Raw genomic sequence first — 18,901 nt, forward strand, 5'->3', positions numbered from 1 at the left:
CTGAACAGACACATAACAGTAGCAACTTCTACTTGATATCAATCAATAGCATCACCGTACAGCAAACCGCCATGAAAAGCCGACAGTCACAGGATGTGGAATGGAGATGGACATGGGTGCCTGTCCCCATCAGCATCGCTGTTTGTCTCTTATTCAAGTCTCAGTTTGCTGGGTGATGCATGAGACTGACGCATTGGCATACAAAGCTCTAACCTATTTACTAACCTATTTACTGTGTGCCTGTGTCTTACTTTATTCCAGAGAATATAGATGGACCAAACTGGTTGTCCAGAAATCCACAAACTGACTGTCCAGAACAGATTGAGGCAATCACTGATATCAGGGTACTTTTTATAAAACGTTCAAGTGGGTACTTCAAAGAAATCCTTCTCTGAATAGAGTATTTATTTTGAATAGGATATTAAGATGAAAGGACGAAGCAGTCATATTAACTAAAGCTGAAAAGGGTAGAAACGTGATTATGTGCGAGCCAACATGTTAAAAAAAAAGTATACAGTTGAAGTCGGAAGTTTACATACACTTAGGTTAGAGTCATTAAAACTCATTTTTCAACTATCCACAAACTTCTTGTCGGTTAGGATATTTACTTTGTGCATGACAGAAGCAATTTTTCCAACAATTGTTTACAGACAGATTATTTCACTTATAATTCACTGTATCACAATTCCAGTGGGTCAGAAGTTTACATAAACTAAGTTGACTGTGCCTGTAAACAGCTTGGAAAATTCCAGAAAATTATGTCATGGCTTTAGAAGCTTCTGATAGGCTAATTGTCATCATTTGAGTCAATTGGAGGTGTACCTGTGTATGTATTTCAAGGCCTACCTTCAAACTCGGTGCCTCTTTGCTTGACATCATGGGAAAAATCAAAAGAAATCAGCCAAGACCTCAGAAAAAAATTGTAGACCTCCACAAGTCTGGTTCATCCTTGGGGGCAATTTCCAAACACCTGAATGTACCACGTTCATCTGTACAAACAATAGTATGCAAGTATAAACACCATGGGACCACGCAGCTGTCATACCACTCAGCAAGGAGACGCGCTCTGTCTCCTAGAGATGAACGTACTTTGGTGCAAAAAGTCCAAATCAATCCCAGAACAACAGCAAAGGACCTTGTGAAGATGTTGAAGGAAACCGGTACAAAACTATCTATATCCACAGTAAAACTAGTCCTATATCGACATAACCTGAAAGGCCGCTCAGCAAGGAAGAAGCCACTGCTCCAAAAGCGCCATTAAAAAAGCCCAATTACGGTTTGCAACTGCACATGGGGACAAAGATTGTACTTTTTGGAGAAATGTCCTCTGGTCTGATGAAACAAAAATAGAACTGTTTGGCCATAATGACCATCGTTATGTTTGGAGGAGAAAGGGGAGGCTTGCAAGCCGAAGAACACCATCACAACTGTGAAGAACGGGGGTGGCAGCATCATGTAGTGTGGGTGCATTGCTGCAGGAGGGACTGGTCCACTTCACAAAATAGATGGCATCATGTATGGATATATTGAAGCAACATCTCAAGACCTCAGTCAGGAAGTTCAATCTTGGTCGCAAACGGGTCTTCCAAATGGACAATAACCCCAAGCATACTTCCAAAGTTGGGGCAAATGGCTTAAGGACAACAAAGTGAAGGTATTGGAGTGGCCATCACAAAGCCCTGACCTCAATCCTATAGAAAATGTGTGGGCAGAACTGAAAAAGCGTGTGTGAGCAAGGAGGCCTACAAACCTGACTCAGTTACACCAGCTCTGTCAGGAGGAATGGGCCAAAATTCACCCAACTTATCATGGGAAGCTTGTGGTAGGCTACCCGAAAAGTTTGACCCAAGTTAGACAATTTAAAGGCAATGCTACCAAATACTAATTGAGTGTATGTTAACTTCTGACCCACTGGGAATGTGACAAAAGAAATAAAATATGAAGTAAATAATTATCTCTACTATTATTCTGACATTTCACATTCTTAAAATAAAGTGGTGATCCTAACTGACCTATGACTGGGAATTTTTACTAGGATTAAATGTCAGGAATTGGGAAAAACTGAGTTTAAATGTATTTGGCTAAGTTGTATGTAAACTTCCAACTTTTTTCAGCTTAGCTCAACCCCAGGTAGCAGTTCAGTCAGGGCTTGAAGTAAGAAAGAAGGACACAACATCAATATATTGAGCACTTTTCCTTCACTTTGTGGTCCAACTCATCCCAAACCACCTCAATTGGGAGGTGTGGTGATTGTGGAGGCCAGGTCATCTAATACAGCACTCCATCACTCTCCTTCTTGGTCAAATAGCCCTTACACAGCCTGGAGCTGTGTTGGATCATTGTTGTCTTGTTGAAAAACAGATAATAGTCCCTCGAAGCGCAAACCAGATGGGAGTGTGTATCGCTGCAGAATGCTGTGGTAGCCATGCCGGTCAAGTGTGCCTTGAATTATAAATAAATCACTGACAGTGTCACCAGCAAGCACCCCCTCCATCATGCTTCACGGTGGGAACCACACATGCAGAGATCATCCGTTCCCCTACACTGCGTCTTACAAAGACACAGCGGTTGGAACCAAAAATCTCAAATTTGGACTCATCAGACCAAAGGACAGATTTTCACCAGTATAATGTCCATTGCTCACGTGTCTTGGCCCAAACATGTCTCTTCTTATTGGTGTCCTTTAGTAGTGGTTTCTTTGCAGCAATTCGACCATGAAGGCCTGATTCAAGCAGTCTCCTCTGAACAGTTGATGTTGAGATGTGTCTGTTACTTGAACTCTGTGAAGCATTTATTTGGGCTGCAATTTCTGAGGTGCAGTTAACTCGATTTACCTTATCCTCTGCGGTAAAGGTAACTCTTGGTCTTCCTTTCCTGTGGCGAGACCCAGTTTCATCATAGAGCTTGATGGTTTTTGTGACTGCACTTGAAGAAACTTTCAAGTTCTTGAAATTTTCCAGATTGACTGACCTTCATTTCTTACAGTAATGATGGACTGTCATTTCTTTTTGATTATTTGAGCTGTTCTTGCCATAATATGGCACAAAAGCATGATTGGCTCAAATGCATTAAGAAGGAAAGAAATTCCACTGTCACGTTCTGACCTTAGTTCTTTTGTTATGTCTTTGTTTTAGGTTGGTCAGGGCGTGAGTTGGGGTGGGTTGTCTATGTTCATTTTTCTATGTTGTGTTTTGTGTTTGGCCTGGTATGGTTCTCAATCAGAGGCAGGTTTCGTTAGTTGTCTCTGATTGAGAATCATACTTAGGTAGCCTTTTCCCACCTGTGTTTGGTGGGTGATTGTTTCCTGTTTTGTTCTTTGTGTCACCATTCAGGACTGTTTGGGTTTTCGTTTCAATTCACTTTGTTATTTTTGTATTGAGTCGTGTTCAGTTATTATTAAAGTATCATGGACACTTACAACGCTGCGTATTGGTCCGATCCTTGCTACTCCTCCTCAGAAGAGGAAGAGGAAAGCCGTTACGTCCACAAATTAACTTTTAACAAGTCACACCTGTTAATTGAAATGCATTCCGGGTGACTACCTCAGGAAGCTGGTTGAGAGAATGCCAAGAGTGTTCAAATCTGTCATCAAGGCAAAGGGTGGCTACTTTGAAGAATCTCAAATATAAAATATATTTTGATTTGTTTAACACTTTTTTGGTTACTACATGATTCCATATGTGTTATTTCATAGTTTTGATGTCTTCACTATTATTCTACAATGTAGGAAATAGTCAAATAAATGACCCCAGAATGATTACACCAGCCATCTGGAAAACAGACTTCCCCCTGGGCCAAAAGGTGTCCCCCTCTCTGCTCCTCTAATGTTGAGCCCCACTGTAACAATGATGAACATTTAAACACCACCTGGAACACTCAGCCATCACAGTTTATCACTCACGCCCATAAGGCTGGTTGCATAGAGCTCCAGGGCTGGGACTGACAGCCATGGAAACAGCTTAGATCTGTGCGCTCCCTGCTCTGTGGCTTAGGGTCTGCCAGGGAACCATCAAAGAGCCATAAAGAACAGAGGTGCTGCCATATCAACTCAACGCTCCCAGAAGGGGATTGCAGTTCTCACACACTCAGAACACCCACTCTGGCTGCCACCACTCTTCAATCAACTTGATCACTGATACATGCTTTTTTTATAGGGGCTGTCAGTGACTCGTGCTGATCTGGTGAGCTGGCTAGCATGTCCATTTTGTGGCAACATAATGATATGGGTATGCTTGTCAGGGACTGTGGAGTTTGTCACGATCAAACTAATTAAGAATGGAGCAAAACCCAGGTAAAAAGTTAGAGGAAACCTTGCCTCAGTCTTCTGAATAGCTAACCCTGGGATAGAATTGTATTTCTTAGCAGGACAATTACACAATGTTAAATGCCAAAGACACACCAGAATGGCTTTCCAAGAGGTGTTGAGTATTCCTAAATGATCCAGTCTTCGTCCTGACTTAAATATGCAGAGACAAGGTTTGAATATTGCTGTCCATCAATGATCCAAAACCAAATTTACTGAGCTTGAGAAATTTTGACAAAAGCAATGGATATATGTTGCGCTAAGAGCAAAGTTGGTAGAATCTTGTTCCAAATTATTCACAGCTGTAATGGCTGTCAAAGGTACAAAGGTAATTTGTCTATAATTTGTCTTTCACTTTGGAAATGTAGAGCAGGTTGTGTAGAACGATAGGAAAAAAATCTAATTTAATATGTCTCCACATTTAATTTTAAGGCAGCAAAATGTGCCCAGGGCGTGTAGACTTTCACTATAGGCCCTGTACAGCTACAAGGCTCTGGGCTAGACATCCCTTGGAAGATTTTATGCTTCCATTCTGTATGTCCTGATGGAAGTCAAGTTTTAATATTAGAAATGTAAGGTTGCTCTGACATTAGATTCATGTGTGTCAGAACCAGGTTCATTGATTCTAGCCCGGTGTGTGCTTTTCAGCTTTACCCCAGTTGATTGATCATGTATCAGTTATTAGCAGAAAGACTGGATGAAATGAAGGTTTATAAGATGACAAATTCAAGGCTTAATGTGTCATTATGGCATAAATTCATACATATCTCCTTTTATGAAGGACAGAGTGTTATTATAACAGCAGGTCTGAGAACACTCAGTCCTCACAAAGCTGTCTGTTTATTACACTCCATCCATCTTATTCTCACCATGTTTCAACATACCTTTGTTATTACAGACTGGCTGAATCAACGTTGTTTCCACGTAAGTTCAAAGAAATTATCGCGGAATAGACGTTGAAATCTAACTCTATCTGTCAGTGTAGCAGGGTAGCCTAGTGGTTAGAGCGTTGGACTAGTAACCGGAAGGTTGCAGGTTCAAATCCCTCAGCTGACAAGGTACAGATCTGTCGTTCTGCCCCTGAACAGGCAGTTAACCCACTGTTCCTAGGCCGTTATTGAAAATAAGAATTTGTTCTTAACTGACTTGCCTAGTTAAATAAAGGTAAAAAAATAAAAAGTGTTGAATGAAATGATGTGATTCTTCTTTTGCCTTTCTTTGATCTTCTATATTTACAGTAAAATAATTGTTAATTGCCTAAAGCTAAAGGATGTATGATTAGTTTTGGTTACACAACAAGACAAGATAATGGCAGGATTATGGTAAAACAACAAAAGTGCACCTGAAACCCCTCTGATGTTTGTCTGCGTGTCTCTGGTAGCAGAATGTTTCTGAGGAAGCATGTAAATGTCCAGGTTCTTAATCACAATGTTTTTTTCTTTCTTTTTTTCTTCATTTCTGTGAGGTGAGGAGGATGTCAGGTCGAGCTGAGCACTGACTGAAAACTGCCCTGTCCTCTTCACCCTGGATGTTTGACTCATAGGGGGCAGAATCTGTTTCCCCTTTGTCATGTGTGTGTTTATTTTGGGTTCCGTGCTGGTCCCAGGCTTGATTACAGAGGCCAAACAGCGCAGAACAGCAGTGAGTCCCGATGATCTCGAAATGAGGCTTCTGCTCCTTTTTGTTGTCTTTTTTCTTTCACAGTTATTTAATGATTTAGACCCGGAAATTTAGACCCGGGAAGGCTAATGAGTGCACTGCACTCTCTGACCAGTAGTGACATTTATTGGTAAATCAAGTGTTAAGTTAAATGAACAACAGCAGGATTGCAACCTGTGCACCGATGTTCTAGCGGAGTACAAGCCAGCTCTTCTATGTAATCTAAAGGAGGAAAGAGCATAAAAGCTGCCTGTCAAGATCACAGCAAGAAAGAGACAGAGGGGAAAAAGTTGAAGTGGTAGAGAGAGAGAGCGATAGAGCTCAGCCCAGAGATGTGTTGGTTCAGTAATTTCCCCTTCTCTAATCCATGTTTTTCTTGAATCATCTTCCCACCATTTATCGGAATGTTTGTGGGCCAAGCCCAATAGCCACAAAGCCAAATAGTCTCTGTCTCATCAGAGTTTAAAGGCTCAGAATCATGGGCTTATTCATATGGACCTTCATGTACAAATGACATTGATTGACCTGTACTCTGTACTGGTACCCCCTGTATATGGCCTCAATTATAGTTATTTTGTGTTACTTTTTATTTTATTTTTTACTTTAGTTTATTTAGTAAATATTTTCTTAATTATTTTTTCTTTAAACTGCGTTGTTGATTAAGTAAGCATTTCACCGTTGTATTCGGCGCATGTGACAAATACAATTTGATTTGATTTAACAATTTGATTTGATTTGATGGACGCATTCAACCCCCTACTTTACTTTTCACAAAATGCTACATGATGTGTGAGGAAGGATGAGGAAGCAGTAAGGTAATGTTGTCATAAGAGCACTGTTAGTGGCATCACATCACAACCTTGCCACAGCCAAGAGGAGATGTGTGTTTAGAGATGGCGCCTCGCTCAGACAGCCATTATCTCTAAAGAAGTTGATTTTCTGTCATGCGGCTTCCTTCTCTTCATCTTCTGACAATCATGTTCACAAGACATAATAACGTTATGCCAGAATGAATTTTTGATGGAAAGGGAATTTCTTGTTGATAAGCCTCTTTAATGAGATATCGAATGCTGTGTTGTTTGCCCCGAGGAGAAATGCGATTGTGATTTGATTACGAGAAATAGGATTATGGGATGAATTTGTTTTTGTGTGCTGCTGATGAAAAGGAGGAAGTGGGTGTTGGTAAATTAAATATCTGTTATATCAAGCTAGGGAGGGAATTTAATATGGCAAACTTTAATACTCATCATGAATAGCTTCAACATCTACAAACTGGCTCCCTGACATTCCCACAGGCTTACTGTGAATGAATACAATAACAACCTTGCGATTTTGAATATCTGTGTGGTGTCAATGAGGGGAATAGTTGTGTTGCATTCATGACATGTGGGAACTAGGAAGCTAGACCATTTCCGACTTGGAAAGGCATGATAGAAATATGATATCTGAGTTTCCCAACCAATAGGAAGGGGAGAGGCTATTGTCTGCCAAAGTTGGGTCTTGGGAGTGTTCAGAATCATTCCGTTTTTATCGGACTACAAAATCAACAAATGTCCTTTAGCTGTCACCATGGCCTGATATTCCTACATGACAGCAGTGCTCAGCAAGCGGGCATCGGGATCAAATGACACACTGTGCCCCGTAGTTGTGTTGCAGTGCAAACTCTCCCCATTGAGCAGCAGTAGACTTTATCACAGTGACATCCAAATGGTTACTACTACCAATATTACAAATTATTCTTTTAGGCTGCTATCCTACTCCAAATATATTGAAGTGGGATGGAACAAATTGGTGACTTTAGCTACCGCCAGCGACATGTGACACAGCTGACCGGGGGGAACAGGTGTTGCCCAGTGGGTAGCTGAGGAACGCTCAATTCCGTTCTCTACCAAGTGGGAAGCATCTCGATACAACACCGTTACACTGGTCATTCAGATTCCAGATGGTGACCAATACTACAAGTTTTTTCCCATCTGAAGAAACATCACATTTATAAGTTGTAAACTAGCGCCATACTGCTGTTGTTTCCAGCATAGCCAATATAAACTGGCTAGCTGGGAAGGGCTCATCAGGAGGAATGACTTAACTGAATCCATTAGTCTTGACTCTCACTCAATCTGACCCTCATGCAGGTCCGTATAGCCTCTTTCAAAAGGAAGCTCTAGGCAAATATCTCACATTAATTTGAACTTTGATTTGTCATGAATGCAGCATAGGTCCATGTATGCTATCAGAGAAGGTGTTAGGGTTTGTGAAACAACCAACAAAGTTCATTTAAAATTAGAAACTTTAGAGATTTAAGGCTTTGTTCCTGATCTGATCTGACATTTATGACCCTTCACAGTTGACCACTATTTTTATGTAGCCAATGATTTATTTACTCATTAGCTGTCTGCGCTCAGAGGCTACCAGGTGAAGCAGTTCAGGTCCTTGAAATCATTGCTCCACAGTCAGATGTGACTCCTCTATGTCCTCTGTCTTTATGCCAGCATCGCCTCCTGTTAATTGATGAACATAATGACCGTGTGTTTGCCACAGCACAGGGCGTTAGGAACCTAAAATAGAGACAGTGAACTGTAGGAAGGACTCTCAGGGACAGACAGAGAGACAGAGAGGGACAAGGGGCGAGAGAGAAAATGGATTAATTAAGTAGTGAGAGAGAAAAGGACAGTTATGCGGGGGAGAGAGGGGAGCGGGTGCCGAAGAGAATGGTCTGAAGGTGATAACGTGCGGCAGGGCCCCTCTGGGTACAACTAACCATAGTGCTGTTGCGTGCATGCAGATGACTCTATCCTTCAGCACACAGTCTAGCCTCCTACATTTCCTATCTCTGTCTTTTTTTTTTCTCTCTCTCTCTCTCTCTCTCTCTCTCTCTCTCTCTCTCTCTCTCTCTCTCTCTCTCTCTCTCTCAGGCATCGATCAATTACAATGCACCACCATTCTCCACCTCTGTGTCCAAAACCCTTTAACACAACAGCAGTTCATTTCCAACAAATCAGGCATTTGGTGGGATGTCCAATGGGGAACAGGGACTGATAGGTGGGGGTTAGTAGGAAGGTCAGCTATGAGCCATCATAATGGACCGATCAGAGATGTGCTTGGAGAACAGAATGAGTGAATTAGTGGGAGACAGGATGTCTGGCAGATAGTCAACAGTCTCTAGTGTATGTCTAGTCCTCACCCCGATGATGCTTTTAGTCTCATTTCATATATATTATATACATTCAGAGGAGTCATACACCACATGTTTATGAGGGGGCACTGGTGGTTTAATTCAATATTTTGATTGAATAATACATTCAGTGTATAAGAATCTTGTATTTTACATTCCACAAATGGATGAGATTGAAGGTGCAAGTGACCGTTCAGTGTCAACGGGCTTTGCCAATATGTGTAATAAACCAGACAGACTGATTTGTCCATACTTGATTCTGCTCACAGATATTTCTCAATGTGTGGTGACAGAGGAATCGAATGCCTCTCTGTTGCCCTCTGGTGGCTTTAGATGTGGCCTAATATGTCATGCTTTTGCTATTGTGTTCACTCACTGACATCTTTGTATTTACTGTTGTCAAATTATTACTTATTCTTATATACATTTCAGACTAGCAACAGTGACATAACGCCTCTTTATTATACAGACAACACTTTAACAGCAAGAGGAATGCAGATCATAAAGAACTTGTAATGTTTTATTCAAAATGTAAAATACAAAAGACAATAATCATACAAAATAAAAACGTAGTATCTTGGATACCTGTAAACTCATATGCCTACTAAACAACGGTAAAAAAAAAAATCTATATAAAAGTGTCAATATAAAACATTTTGCTAAACAACATTCTATAAAAAATCATCTATGGCACGCCAGTGGGTTGAAACATTGCCTGTTTGTTTCTATCGTCTCCAGCTCACCCACCAGCCATTTGGGGCTCAAGATAATTGTCCATTATCACTCAATACAGAACTCTGTTCTCCCTCTTACAGTAATAGATTTCATGACAGGTTACTGGTCTTCTCTTAACTGTTCTGGCTCTAGGAGGTACAGGCTCTGCTGGGTGGGCTCTGCATTCCACGTGCAGTTCCTGAGTTCCTGTCTCAGCTCAGACAGCTGGTGAGCGTGATTAGTGAGGGTACCGTTGACCTGGGACAGGTATCCATCTGACTGCCTCTCCAACTCCGCCCTGATCCTCTCCAGATCCTTGACCAGGTGACTGAAGCCCTTACACTGGCCCTCCACGCTGGCCACACGGCCCCCCACCTCCACCACCTCCTTTTGGACTCCAAGCGCAGTGGAGCGGCAGCCCTGCACCTCCCCGGCCAGCCGCCTCCTCAGTTCCTGGAGCTCTCCCTTTATCCGGGTCAGCCTCTTCTCACCCACCCCCAACATGGAGGCCTGGCGCCCCAAAAGCTGGACCACACCCTTCACCTGCTGGGCCAGGCGCTCTTCCCGCTCCTGCCAGGTGGTGTTGGCGCGCCCCACATCCTGGACCACCAACCCTACAGAGTCCTTCAGGCCCTTCAGGGTGAGGTTCATGGAACGGGCATTGAACTTGAGAAGCATGATTTCACCCTGGACTGAGCTCCCCTCCTCTCCCTCCTGGTGGTCTTCCCTCTGGGACAGTCTGGTCAGGAGGCTCTGCAGGGTGACATTAAGGCTGTTCAGACGGTTATTCTCCATGTCCAGGAGACCATTCTCCTCTCCTCCTCCTGTCTTATCCTCCTCCACCCTGTGAGTGTTTGATGTGGCTTCGTCTCCCTGGAGAATGGGCTGAGAGGAGGATGTGCAGAGTAGTTCCAGGCCGCTCAGCTGTTTCTGCACTCTGTCCACGTCCACCTCTAGCCTCCTCCTGAGGGACTCCACCTCTGTCTCCAGTGTGGGCACGACATGGCCCTCTAGCAAGGCAGGGGCTGTAGCATTCTCCAGATCCTCCAACGCTGTCAGCAGACGACCCTCCAGAGCCTTCAGCTTCCCCTCCAGACGGGCCTCCAGGCTGCCTGCCCCGACCTCTCCCTCTGAGCTACTGCCCTGGACCCCACCACTACCACTGCTGCTAGTGCTCCCACCCCTGACCTTTCCACATTCAGTCAGGTTGAGCTTGGCCTCCACGTCCTCCAGTCTCCCCTCCAGCATTGCCTCTACATGGTCCTTGTGCCCACCCAGCTCCACTCCAAGGTGCCCCTGGGACTGGTTGAGGCCTGCCACCAACTGTTCCAGCAGATGCACCCTCTCACCTAGGCCTGTGACTCTACCACAGCAGCCCTCTCTCAGGTCATGTCCCTGGATCTGAGTCTGCAGGTATCCAAGCTCCTTCCTAAGCCCAGTGGCGCTGACCTCCAGGGCCAGCTCCATTAAATCCTGTCTCTCCTGCTGCTCCCTGTGGCACTGTCGACTCACCTCCCTGGTCCTCTCCCCACAGCGGCTCTCTGCACTCTCGATACACTTCTCAAACTCCCCCAGGATCTCCGTCCGGGCCCCGCCAAGCTTGGCATCCACCAGATCCTCCATTGCCTTCTGGGTGTCTCTCGCTTCGGCCCTTGTCAAGCTATCTGCACCTCCTGACATCTTCTTGAGGGTTCCGTCATGCCTGATCACACTGCCTCTCAGCTCCTCCAGCTCAGCAGCCTTGGCCTGTAGCTCAGTCCGGAGCCCCTCAACCCTCCCTGTCAGCTCGCTCAACCCTGGGAAAGCCTGGCCCACATCCAGCCCCTCTGCATCGGGGTCTCCTCCAGGGATGTCTGCAAAGCCTACAGTGGAGTGGGGGGAAGAGGACAGAGCGGGGGCAGGGACAGGGCTTGGTGCTGCAGACAGCAGGGCGGAGAGCATCCTGTTGGCGTCCTCCCATAGTGAGGCGCGCAGGCCATCCTCGAGTCCGTTCACCATCCCCCTAAGCATCTCCAGACCCTGGGACAGCCTCCGCACGTCCTCCTCCATCCGGTCCAGACGCTCAGTAGACTCACTATCTACTGTGTCCCGAGGCTGGCCTACAGAGGGGAAAAGAATGTTACAGACACAATCATACTCACAAGAGCACAGGGAGAGAGCGAGAGAAAATGTAATGTAAGAATAAATGTTCATTTTAAGGATGCTAAGTCTTTGAAGAATGTTGCCAAAATCAATGCAATTTCAGGACAGTTAAGCACTTTAGATACATATAGATATTAACTTTAAAGCCAGCAGTAGAGGACACAATGTTAGAATCTTATTAATATTGAATGTAATATTTATGTTGTGTTGCAGTACAGAATATGCATTGGAATAACACTCCCAGTCTCACCATCCATTTCTTGCCTGCCAGCAGGGGGAGCTGTTTCATCAGTGACAGGCTCCAACTCTGAGTGAAAAGGATGATCAGTGAGGTCTGGGTGATCAGGATGATCTGGTCCAGGCTGCTGGTGATTGTTTGGCTCCAGATCTGGTTCAGGCTGATGATGGTCTGGCTCATGGTGGTCTGGCCCCTGGTGGTCTGGTTCAGGCTGGTGATGGTCCGGCTCGTGGTTGTCTGGCTCCTGGTGGTATGGCCCCTCCTGGTCTGATTCAGGCTGGTGATGATCCGGCTCGTGGTGGTCTGGCCAGTGGTGGTCTGGTTCAGGCTGGTGGTGGTTTGGCCCCTGGTGGTCTAGTTCAGGCTGGTGATGGTCTGACCCCTGGTGGTCTAGTTCAGGCTGGTGGTGGTCTGACCCCTGTTTGTCTGGTTCAGGCTGGTGGTGGTCTAACCTCTGATGGTCTAGTTCAAGCTGGTGATGGTCTGACCCCTGGTGGTCTGGTTCAGGCTGGTGGTGGTCTGAACCCTGGTGGTCTAGTTCAGGCTGGTGATGGTCTGACCCCTGGTGGTCTGGTTCAGGCTGGTGGTGGTCTGACCCCTGGTGGTCTGGTTCAGGCTGGGGGTGGTCTGACCCCTGGTGGTCTAGTTCAGGATGGTGATAATCTGACCCCTGGTGGTCTAGTTCAGGCTGGTGGGGGTCTTGCCCCTGGTGGTCTAGTTCAGGATGGTGATAATCTGACCCCTGGTGGTCTAGTTCAGGCTGGTGGTAGTCTTGCCCCTGCTGGTCTAGTTCAGGCTGGTGATACTCTGGCCCCTCATGGCGGTCTGGTTGGTGGTGGTGCTGTGGCCCAAAGGTGTAAGGCTTGGAAGATGACCCTCGGTAGGAGGGGTGGGTCAGAGGAGGCCCAAAGGGACGTTTAAGGTAGGACTTGACGTTGCTGGGAGGAGGGCCTTTTGCTTTCACTGGGTATGACTTCATAGGAGGAGGTCCCTTCATGGGAGGGCCCTTGGTAAGGATTGGGTACGGTTTCATGGGAGAATGGTCCTTGCTCTGACTCCAGGGGTTTCCTTTAATGGGTGGGCCTTTGAATGGTGGGCCCTTGAATGGAGGCATCGCCTTAATTAGGTGTTGGTAGGCTGGGGGTCCCTCCATGCAGCCATAGCCAGAGTATCCTGGACAGCAGCGCCATTCCAGCTCAGTGAGAGTCTTATGGGCAACTTTATAGACAGGCTTGTACATCACATGATATCTGAGGGTTAATGAAAGAAACAACATAAGCACAAGCAACTACCAAGCTGACACCTGTGAATGGTGAGAGGAGAAGTTACAGCCCTATTTTCATACCCTTTTCATATGGCAAGAGCAGCAGAACTAATAATCTGAGTTGTTTTTACAGCAGTTTTACAGCAGTAGTCCTCAATGTAGATGTGGCAATAACAGTAGTAATTGTGGAGGCCGTAGGCCTATTTATGATACAATCTGTAATAGTTATATCATGTAGTATCAATTATGAAGATGAACTCACATGAGGGTTGGACACTTCTGACCCCAGGCACACTTGTTGTACTGAGCTTTGACATAAGGAGCTACCCCATCCTGCATGGTGAATGAAACAGTCTTCTCAACAACGTAGGCACAGTGGTTTCTGTCAGAGAGAAAATAATGAGAGAATAAGATTACACACTTAGATAAGATTCTTAAACTTGCACCTTTTTCTAAACCTAAAAACCCTCTTGCATTTCCCACTGGCTGAGATATTAAAATGAAAACAAAAACAAACAGACTGCTACACAGTAAGTTAACAAGCTTTAACTGAGCATCAAAAGCGAAGCTAATGTCCAGCGCCACCTCCCCAGAGGGAACAGCCCAGTTTATGTTCAGAACGAGTACTCACTTGAGCCTGCTGGTAGGCTTCCCATGGACATAGGGATGAGGATTGGGCCCAGCCTTGTAGAGGATGTACTGGGAGGGTCTGTAGAACTTGGCATCAGCCAGAGACAGAGTGGCCGACAGGAGGAGGATGGGAGGTAATGCCACTGCAATGTGCATCGTTGCTCCCACTCAAGGAAAGGTAGACGAAAAAATAAAATGAAAAAACTGCTGCCTGAAGTCAGAAAACAATGGCAGTATAGCTTTTAAAGGAAAAGTAGGTCTGCCTCAAAGGTCTGATACAACTTGATTTTTCAATGGCATCAGACAAATGTATAAAGGATGTATAGTTGAGATGCCAGCAACTCACTAAAAATACCTCACAGAACTAGAAAACATTCAATTGTAAAGAAAAGACTTCATTCTTAGTAACCCGATTCCATACATGAGAAGAAGACATGGAAAAAGGTTGTCACAGAGAGAGAGTTCTTCAGCACTTAGGAAAAGCCAAGTCAAGAGCCAGTCTATTAATGTAGTCCTGGTGCAGTCTGTGGCTATGAGTCTCTGTCGGAGTGACAACAGTCCACTGTGAGCTAAAAGGGCTGCTGTTGGACCCTAATAGGGAGCACCCTCTGGCATTATTTGCATATCCCCCTCCCACATTGCCCTCCTGAAAGTAACACAAGTGTGCGACTGGAGGGAGAGGCCTGAGTCCCCCATATGTGTAAATGCTCATTAATACCATATAACAGTGCTACCATGAATAGGTCACCACCATTACTGTGGCTGCTGCTACTTCGTCATGCATTATGATATAATACACCTCTAGATTAACAGGGTCGGGCAAACAGTCGCCGATCCTTTACCCAACATACACAGCTACTGTCTCAGGTTATAACTAATAACAGGGCACTGAGGCGATATCTATTTTTCGGAATCTGTAATGTTATGGATATTCTATGAGTTACTTGATCTTAGCCATAATGACCCATGTCTAATAGTATGATTATCTCAATGAGTAAAAGGTCAGCTGAAGAGACAGCCAGGGTCAAGGAATTAAATGCAACACGTAATTGAATGTATCTCTATGGTCAGGGTTATGTCGTGGGTTATGCCTTTGAATTTTAGGCTACTGCTAAGGGGACATCAGAACACCCTGTCACCCTTACGTAATAACCAGTAAGCACTTTTTCTGTTCCGATCAACACAGCACATTTGCAAAACAAAATAAACAGCTAATGATGGAAATGAAGCATGGCAGTTGGCATTTCCCCTGCTCTGGCCATTTCATAGGCTTCATAGATACAGTATATTCTACCCACCACTCTACTCTACCCAGCACTGAACACATCTATGAAACATGGCTACTGCTACACAGCTGGTCTCTGACCCCACTCTCACACCCACACCCCACCCAGACCTAATGGCAAACCAACAGGACCAACCAGGAACAAAGACAAACAAATAGCCTGGGTTGAAACACACCCACCCCTCTTTACTTCCTCCCCCAGAGAACCCACATACTCAACACTCAACCACAGCATCTGTGTTTGTTCAGTGCATCAGTGCCCTGTGAGGTGGCTAGTTAGTGGGTATATCACAGGTGGAATGATTTAGATGTAGATGTGATTTATTAGGATCCCCATCAGCCGATGCCAATGGAGACAGCTAGTCTTACTAGGGTCTGACATATAATGAAAAATACATTACAGACAAAATACTTTACGATTTACATATATTTAAATACATAAACATGTAGTGTGTGTGTGCGTCAATCAGTTACACATACATAATGTAGTCCTACAAGCCATGTATATATACGTTCTCAATAACCTGAGTCCCCTAAATCCTGCAGTCATTGGTCTTACCCAGGAGTCAAGCCCCTGGGCTTACTTTGTGGTTATTTAGGTTAAAAGCATACCATTCATTTGTGTATTCATAGAAAACCATGTTAACGTATTGCTGTGCACTGTTTCTATCCCAGGAATGATTTATTAGCTGGACCTTGTTAGCCTCCTGTCTCCTGTTTGTGCCTGGTCCCACCTTCTTTACCTGGGAACTCCCTGTCACCTGCTGATGCACAATAATAGAACTGTGTGTGTGTGTGTGTGTGTGTGTGTGTGTGTGTGTGTGTGTGTGTGTGTGTGTGTGTGTGTGTGTGTGTGTGTGTGTGTGTGTGTGTGTGTGTGTGTGTGTGTGTGTGTGTGTGTGTGCGCGCACACATATTTGGTGTATAAGTGTGTTTCCAATCCCTTAGCTCCAAGCTACTCCACCATTTGTTCCATAGGCAGGACCTGACATACTCCAAAACACAGGAGCTAGGTTTGGTCCTGGACTAGTCATGCAACACAAGCACACCTTTATTCTAGTAGAGCAGGCCACTCCACCGGAAAGGGCACCGAATGACATCACAATGTAACAGCTGTTCCAGGCTCGATGTCTCTGCTCACCTCCCCATCGTAACGCTCACTTCAGATTTAGAATGTTCACATACCTATCATCATGAAAAGGGAGAGGTCTAATTTACCTGCCACACACTTTTTTGTGTGGAGTCGCCAGATAGAATGGAGTGTGTGTGTGTGTGTGTGCGTGTGCGTGCCCACATTTGTTTAATTACTCTGCTCTCTTTCTCTTTCTGACTGTTTACCATTGACACCAGACGTCTACATTCTGAGCCTGCCTGTAAACTCTTTAAAGTGAGGTTTATGTTTTCTATGTTTCACCAAGGTTATTGTGTCTGAAGAAGAGTGTGACAGTGTTTAACTTGGAATCATCCATCAGATTACATCATAAAAAGTATGTTACTGACAACAACAACATAACCTTAATCATTTTACATGCAGGAAAACCCCCATCAATTGTACACTAATGAGATTGTATTTTAGTGCAGAGAGATTACTCCAGGTTCAGGAATTATCTGCAGCTCTCTTTTTCAGTTGTTTGTTTGAGTGACCACTTTCATTTGTGTAGGCCTACGTTTCCTCTGCCACTACCACCACTAAGTACCACTATCATGCTTTAAAAAGGAAAATGTTTGTGTTCAGTATTATTGTCTATGTATGACAGAGCTGTGTTTTGCACATATACTATGTCTGGGCTATTAATCACATTATCTTGGTATTCATTCATTATGAGATAATATTGATGTAGGACAAATGTTGATAAGAGCAAACCTCATTTAATGGCCACATGGGGTTGCAATAGCTTGTGGCACACCCACACCCATGTGAGAACTCCGGTGTGTTTGTGTTAATCAGGCCTCATGGCTCTGTGTCCACATCTGAAGATAGGCAATACCTACCTGCACTTACAGAACACCTCTCACTCAGTCCTACTACTATTATTGCTAGTCAATGGGAACAAGAGACTGTCATGAAAGTTCCATTTCATAGCAGAACCTGCTGGGTCTGTAGCAATGGGTGTTTGACCTTTCCATAGATGAGAACAATGTTTGAGGCTCTGCCCCTGGTGTAGTGAAACCATTTAGAGACGCTTGATAATCCTGCTTGTCTCCACAATGTTTGGTAAATCCGCCTTTAGTTTAAATGCACCACAGTTATTGAATACCTTACAAAACAAATTACACCTGAATTCCCTGGTGCCAATAGTGCAGTTTAAAACTGTTGTTAAATGAGTTCACTAAAGTGTGAAATTGTTTCAATTGATTATTTTATACCTTGTTGTAATAACCTGATGTAATTGATTTATAGCTGTCTTGTAGTTTTGTTATATTTTTGTTGTTGCTGTATTTATGTCATTTTTGTCCTCAGGGCACCATTGTAAATGAGACAATGGTCTCAGTTTGGTTCCCCTGAATAAATACAAGTTAATCAAAAATATATAATAACAATGTGCCAAAGTATTATTTTTCCTTCAGAGAGAAAAAGTTTGTCCATTATTTTTGTGTGCTGAGCCTCTAGGCCAAATGGGTTGTTAGTGGACCATGTCTTTAATCATTTGCATTTGAAACTGTTGGAGAATGAATCATTATCCATTGATACACCATGAAACAAAAGGCTGGTCCTCTGCAGACCAGCCTTAACCTACTGTTAATATCCCAGGCTCTTTGATGTTCCCTCCAGTTCCCTTTCATATTTTAGGCCTCTTACCAGGCCAAATGTGCCCATGCTAATACATTAGCCCCTATGTGCCCCCTAAAGTATCTGCTGCTTCATAGATAGCATGTTCTCATAGCAACAATGATAGGCCTACACCCCGAGAAGTCACATGCCCATGCCCTGGTAATTAGACCTACAGCTGTTTGTTGTCACTGGGTTAGTATGTCCCACGTGTGGTTTGTGGGGCTGATTGGTCCAGTAGGTGTTCTGGGATTTACCATCAATGGGCTTCCGAGTGGCGCAGCGGTCTAAGGCACTGCATCTCAGTGCTAGAGGCGTCACTACAGACCTTTGTTCAATTCCAGGCTGTATCACAACTGGCCGTGATTGGGAGTCCCGTAGGGCGGCACACAATTGGCCCAGCGGTTAGGGTTTGGCCGGGGTAGGCTGTTATTGTAAATAAGAATTTGTTCTTAACTGACTTGCCTAGTTCAGTAAAGGTTAAATATGTTATTTATTTTTAAATATACAACCACAACCATTAGTCATGGTTGTATCCAACCATAAATGATATAGAAGTAGAATGGGTAGAACAGACGTAGTTCACTAAAAGCCACATGGTTTTTCACTGGTGTAACATGTCAACTCTGTTGACAGTTAGCAGCCTGATGATCTGTCAAACTGTAAAACTGATCCCATGCCATGACCCCACTCTCCAAGGGTGTCTTAGGGGAAGTGGGATATG

General features: G+C 44.3%; 1 protein-coding gene across 1 annotated transcript; it reads right to left on the bottom strand.

Annotated features, from left to right (window-relative positions):
• Positions 1–9,760: 9,760 nt before the first annotated feature.
• LOC116354363 (EMILIN-3-like) lies at positions 9,761–14,278 on the bottom strand. The gene is made up of 4 exons (XM_031793323.1): positions 14,124–14,278; positions 13,755–13,874; positions 12,241–13,478; positions 9,761–11,947 (listed from the first exon to the last, which is right to left on the bottom strand). The coding sequence occupies exons 1-4, from the start codon at positions 14,276–14,278 to the stop codon at positions 9,969–9,971; spliced, it is 3,492 nt and encodes a 1,163-aa protein (XP_031649183.1). The 3' UTR covers positions 9,761–9,968.
• Positions 14,279–18,901: the final 4,623 nt, after the last annotated feature.

Source organism: Oncorhynchus kisutch, linkage group LG17 (genome assembly GCF_002021735.2).
Source record: "Oncorhynchus kisutch isolate 150728-3 linkage group LG17, Okis_V2, whole genome shotgun sequence".
In the NCBI taxonomy this organism is placed as follows: Eukaryota; Metazoa; Chordata; class Actinopteri; order Salmoniformes; family Salmonidae; genus Oncorhynchus; species Oncorhynchus kisutch.

Bases quoted from the DNA above. Each gene is read 5' to 3' on its own strand.
- LOC116354363 (XM_031793323.1), bottom strand. From the start codon at position 14,278: ATGCACATTGCAGTGGCATTACCTCCCATCCTCCTCCTGTCGGCCACT. The intron at 13,875-14,123 runs GTGAGTACTCGT...TCTCTCTGACAG, and splicing joins AAGCCTACCAGCAGGCTCAA to AAACCACTGTGCCTACGTTG. The intron at 13,479-13,754 runs GTGAGTTCATCT...ATTAACCCTCAG, and splicing joins CAGAAGTGTCCAACCCTCAT to ATATCATGTGATGTACAAGC.